Source organism: Microtus ochrogaster, unplaced genomic scaffold (genome assembly GCF_000317375.1).
Source record: "Microtus ochrogaster isolate Prairie Vole_2 unplaced genomic scaffold, MicOch1.0 UNK56, whole genome shotgun sequence".
Lineage (NCBI taxonomy): Eukaryota > Metazoa > Chordata > Mammalia > Rodentia > Cricetidae > Microtus > Microtus ochrogaster.
In genome coordinates this window covers 1913048-1919047 of record NW_004949154.1, presented here as the reverse complement: position 1 = coordinate 1919047, position 6000 = coordinate 1913048, and the positions used below count along the sequence as shown (strand labels likewise).

The window sequence follows — 6000 nt, the reverse complement described above, 5'->3', positions numbered from 1 at the left end:
TGGAGACTGGAGGATGACCTCAGGGTCAGCCTCAGAAATATCCACCTCTTTTGAGAAATTGTCTTTCATTGGCATAGATCTCACCAGTTAGGCTAACCTGGCATCTACTTGTCTGTGCCTTCCCAGTGCTAGGATTACAGACATGCCTCTATACTTTGGGTTCTTATCTGAGTTCTGGGGAACTGAACTCAGCTTCTTAAGTTTACAAGGCAAACACTTTACCAACTGAACCTTTCCCCATAACCCCAAGCTGTTTATTTCTTTACGCTACTTGTATTCATACATTCATCAAACAGACATTTAGAGAGTGACCCTGCACATTTGGCATCGTGAGGTCTTTTCTGTTAGTCTGAGATGAGAAACACAGCGTTGGCATTTGAAGCATCTGAGTCGTACTTACAGAAGAGGCCAAGTTCTCTAGAGCTGGCTAGGAGGGTGTGTGTGGATGGAGCAGTAGAAGCTACAGAGGGACCAATCTTGAAGCACAGGAATTTGCTGCTTGGACTTGAGTTTTGTCACTTTCAAAGTGACTATAATTTAGAAATCTAGGCATGAGGTCAAAGCCGCAGGCTGAGAACTTCTTAACTCCTTCAGTAGGGCATTTGTATGAGAGGGAAGTAGGTAAACTGGTAGATTCTGATTTCTAGGGTCTTCCAGGAGTGAGGCAGGAAGCCTTGGCTGGTCACTTGGTGATTTACTTTTTGACCTCTCTGTCCCATTTCCTTTCCTGCACTTTGCCCTTTCTTGCTTGAGCTACAGTAAAATGTGTATAGTATATAGACTAGCAGATTTATATGACATGTATCTGTATACTGTACTCTGTTTGAAGCCACCTTCCCTACTATGCCCTTCCTTTTCTACTTGGTCCTTCTTCTAAGTTCCTAGTAGTGCTTCATCTACCTTCATCTCTTCTGTGTGTGTATTTATGTGTGTGTGTATAAATTCTGTATGAAAGAAAACATACCTAGTTGACTCTCTGAGACTACTTTAATATGATTTTTTTTCACTTAACATGATGAGCCCTAGTTCCATCAATTTTCCTATAAATGACAGTATTTTATTCTTTATGACTCAATATTCCGCTATACATACATTTTAAGAATCTGTTCATCAGTTGGCAGGTATTTGGGCTCATTTTCTGTCTCGGTAACTGTGACTGTTGCCACAGTCATCATGGGTGTGAGCTGTCTCTACTGCGTGCTGACATCATTTCCTCCAAGTGTATTTGCGGGAGTGGTGCAGCAGGGTCGTATACCAGTTCTGATTTTAGCTTTTCGAGGAACCGCCATACTGTTTTCCATAGTGGCTGTACTAATTCATATCCTACCCACAGTGTATTTCCTTTATCCACCATGTTTGTTCTTTTTATGATTGACATTCTGATTAGGGAAGATTAGTGTTTCGGCTTAGTTGATTTGAGAATATTTTCTTAGAAAACTTGTTTTTATTGGTCAGTCAATTTCTGAGATCATACTTTTTATACTTCCATAAAAGGAAGCTGAAAAACTAAGTCATGATAAAAAACCCTTTAGGGACTAGGAGTTTAGGAGAGGCAAAGACTAGTTCTTAAGCAGTAGAAGAAAACATCTCGCTTTGCTTTTCAACTCACCTAGCCACAGTCTGCCGGGACTTTCTGTTTTCTGTCATTTCAATTCCATTGGAGAATTAGGTTCAGGAGAAGGCCATTGATGCCTTCAAAATAACTACCACTTGCTCGGTGAAATGGCTCAGTGGTTAAGGTGCTTGCCATGCAAGTCTGAAGACCACAGCTCAGATTCCCAGGACCCATGCAAATGCCAAGTAGGCGTGCTATCCACCTGTAATTCTAAGCCTCAGAAGACAGAGATAGGGATCCCTAGAGTAAGCAGCCATGTCCATGGATGCTGGGTTTGATTGAGTGACCCTGCCTCGATGAATAAGGTGTCATAGGGATTGAGGATGATTCCCAACATATACCGCAGGCTCCACATGCATTTGTTCCCGTATGTGTTTATACTCTTGCAAACGCAAGTATGCGTAACACACATTTATGCGTGGAAATGGAAACAGACAAATGCAACTTGTTCCTTACAGTGGGATGACTGTGGTTAATATCACGTGGTGATTCTAATTGGCAGCACCTACCATCAGGAGTAGGTGACTTGATGTTCTTAGATTTTTGTGAGTGGCTACATTAAGATTGCTGTAGGATTCAATGAGACATACTTTTAAAGGGCAGCCTGGTGCCTGGCATATAATCAACGAGCAGTCGTTATTGCTGTTGGTATTTATTGTTATCATCTAACATTCATTATGTCATTATGTACTTGATGTGCTGTAAGCTTGTTCAAGGTCATAAAATGCTAAGAGGTGGAGCTGAACCCTGGACTTGTGCTGTCTGATACTAATTTTTAAAGTTGTATTATCTAGGGTCTCATATTGCTGACAGATAATTGGTAAATAGTCTGAAAACCAACAGATAGTAAAAAGGCACAAGGGATGCATTAGCCTCAAATTTAGTGGTGATTTGAAAAGCCTGCTTTTGGGTTGGCTTATTTCATCAGCAATGCTTCTATTCACTGTATAAAAAGCTCCGGATAAAGAGTTGTGGTCAATTTCCTGTTGGTTAATTGTTGCAGTGCTGATGTCCCTTTCACTTTGGGATAAGGTGGAGAGGCACAGTGGGTGCTGAGGTTTCTTCTGCATCTGCTGCCCCCGCTATACATCTGTTTCAGGGGCCATGGTGTGCAGACAGCTGTGCCTGTGGATGGAGCTGATGTGTACTGTTGCTGATGGTGCTTTATCACAAAACCATAAACTATTGGAACTATTGTAAACAGGGACTGCTTTTTTGTTTCCTGGCCACCCAGACCCAAATAGTCACACAAAATTATATTAATTATTTTGACTGATGGCTCAGGCATATTTCTAGCTAGCTCTTACATCTTAAATTAACTCATTGGCTTGTGGTACAGCGGTAAGATTCTGGTATCTTTCTCCTTCAGCAGCTACATGGCATCTGCCTGACTCTGCCTTTTTTCTTCCTTTATTTCTGTTTGGATTTCCTGTCTTGCTATATTCTGTCCTGCCATCGACTAAAGTAGTTTCTTTATTAACCAATGGTAATGAAACATAGTCACAGCATTCAGAGGGGAATCCCACATCAACAGTTGTCTCTCCTGGTTATTCTCCATGGGTTCCCTGACCTTCTTGACTCTGATCTGAACCTTGCTATTCGAGGTGAGTGATTACTTTCCTCCCAGGGAGGAGCAGTGTGGATTGTAATGACAGTTCTTTATAGACCAATTTCCTCGACAGTGGGCATGGCACTTCCTGGGCCATTTTTTTCATCCTCTTCCACAAATGCAGAAGATGGACAGCTTGCAGCAGGAAGCGCTGCTAAGCATTATTCTCAGGTGTGGACTCTTTTTCCTATGTTGTCTTTCTGATTGTAGATTGAGGAAACTCGACTCAACATTGACAAGATCTCAGAGAGTGTGGAGGAAGCTAAGAAACTCTACAGTATCATTCTGTCTGCACCGATTCCAGAGCCAAGTGAGTGTTGACTGAGTTGAGTCACTCTGTACTGACTCTTTGCACTGGGGCTGAGACAGGCCTGCTCTCCTCCCTTCTGGGAACAGCAGCGGGGTGTATCCATCCCCTCGTGCTAATGTACATATCACATCACAGATCACCTCTCTTCTCTCTCCCCAAGTTCTCGTTCCCAGCCTCCACCACGTCTTCTCTCCATAGTCCCACTTGAACCATTCAAACTCCTCTACTTCCCTGGTCAAACCGCTCATGACTGGTAATGCTCCTCTTATACCCCAAGCCCTGTCCCAGCTCTGTGACTTGGCTTGCATTCTTTCTTTTGACTGAGAGTTGGCGAAGTCCCTTCTGTTTCTTCCTTGCATTTGTTCCTGCTGTTGAGGCAGCCTTTTGTTCCCTTGGGTGTTTTATATTTGCAGAATGCAGTTTAGTACTGTCTTTTATGTTCCCAAGAAAAGCGGATTGTCTGCTTCTGTTCCCTGCCTTATTTTGCTCAGTGGCTCTCCAGTTCCTAAGCACGTGGGGATTGTCTCCTCATGTTCCACCTTCCTCTCCACCTTTCTCCTGCCACCCCTGCTCCATCCTGCTGGTACTTCCCTCATGCTAACCTCTGGCTGTTCCTGCTTCCCTCGTGTTCTTTATGTATCATGCTTTCTCCTTGGGATTCCTGCTCTTAGTCCCTTTGGCTACATAGCTAACCTATAACTTTTCTTTTTAACTAACTAACTAACTAACTAACTAACTAACTAACTAACTAACTAACTAACTCTTTTACCATTTACTAACTTGTAGTTTTTTTATTTTTATTTTTTATTTTTTTATATTTCTGTTATTGTTGAGATATAGCTCTCCTGTCACTGCCTTTTAGGGGGGGCTCTTCTGGATCCCTGAGGCTGTGCTAGGGATTCTCCATAACCATCCCATGCACATCTTGCTCAGAACTTAAACTATACCTTGTGCTACATATCAAGACTTCTGATGAACTCCCTATTCATCTCCTGCCAGGCTCAGCCCCTTGAAAGTGGAACCTGTAGTTTTTCCGTGATCCCTTAGTTTCTCAGTTCCAGGTATGAATGGAACTGAATGATGGTTCTGGATTAAAGGGTTATAGCTCTTGTTTAATTTGTTCCACAAGCCCACCAGAGTACGGTGCTCCATGCATCAGTCGGGCCAGTTCTGGGCATGTAGTAGATACATCAGAAATACCTGCCTCATTAAAGTTGGTGGGCTTTGGGTGAAATTTCTTTTCCCCAGAACTTCCATAGACTCCTCTCCTGTCGCCTGAGATTGAGCACACGTGGCAAGCAAGTTGACTCCCCTAAAAGCGTGACTTAGATTGGGGAGGCTTATTAAGTAAAGCAGATCCTAAGCTCTAACCCTGGGGTATTTGGTTCTTTAGGTCTAGGGTGGGGGTGTGTGGAAAATGCCTTTTGATTTAGTTAATTAGTAATTTATTTTGGATGTGAGGGATTGAACCCAGGGCTTGGTGCATGCTAGCATGTGATCTACCACTGTGCCTTCCCTTAGTCTGAAAGTGCTTTAAGAAGAAAAAGAAAAAAAGAAAAAAACCAAACCATCTTTCTGTGACCATGGTGGTGGATTCTGGAAAGCACACTGAGATCATGGTGCCAGCGGGTGTCTGAGAAAGCTTCTGCCTTGCTGTTGATTTTTGTAACTCGCAGAGCAGTGCGTCCTCTTTTCTAATCGAGTCTACCTCTCCTGTTTCTCCAGAAACCAAAGATGACCTTGAACAGCTCACAACTGAGATCAAGAAGAGGGCCAACAATGTCCGGAACAAGCTGAAGAGTAAGAAGGGAACACAGGAATAAGCCAGTCTCCACCACATCCAGATGCAGCTTCTCAGGGCTCACTTCTCATCTGTCAGTCATCTCAATGGGGGTGACATCACTTGTGCCATTCTTACTGGAGGCTTGGGCACTGTTCCTGGACTGACCTACTATATCCTTAGATATTTATTGCCTCTTGAATTCTCACTGTAGTTGAAAATGCCTAGAACTGAAGTTAGGAAGTGGGAGTTAAGATGAGCTTTCCAAGCTATGGCGGTGGTGGTGTGTGTTGTTAATCCCAGCACTCAGGAGGCAGAGGCAGGCGCATCTCTGTGAGTTTGAGGCCAGCCTGGGCTACAGAATGAGTTCCAGGACAACCAGGGTTGTTACACAGAGAAACCCTGTCTTTAAAAGCAAAGCAAAACAACAACAAAACAAAACATAAAACAAAAACCCAGCCCAAACAAAAACAAAATATTTGTGCTTTCCACTGTATCATTTTATTATTTTAGCTTAGTCCTTCCATTCTTTCTTACCGGTTCCCCAGCACCATGTGCCTTTGAGAGGTAACTGCAGAGACTTACAGGTCTGTCATTCAGTCGGCAGGCACTTCTTACTGCGTACCTTCTCATTCCTGCCTCCTGCCCTGGTTTTGGAGCGCAGCTCAGTAAAGCCACTATCATAG

The 6000-nt window shown here is 43.2% G+C and overlaps 1 protein-coding gene across 3 annotated transcripts in view; it reads left to right on the top strand.

The window, feature by feature from the left end:
* The window catches only part of Stx3 (syntaxin 3), a 39422-nt gene that overhangs the window by 21036 nt on the left and 12386 nt on the right, over window positions 1-6000 (top strand). For all 3 annotated transcript variants that reach the window (XM_026777320.1, XM_026777321.1, XM_013354657.2), the window contains exons 3-4: window positions 3435-3534; window positions 5260-5334. In XM_026777320.1, coding sequence (XP_026633121.1) covers window positions 3435-3534; window positions 5260-5334 — 175 coding nt within the window. The remainder of the gene's footprint in view (window positions 1-3434; window positions 3535-5259; window positions 5335-6000) is intronic.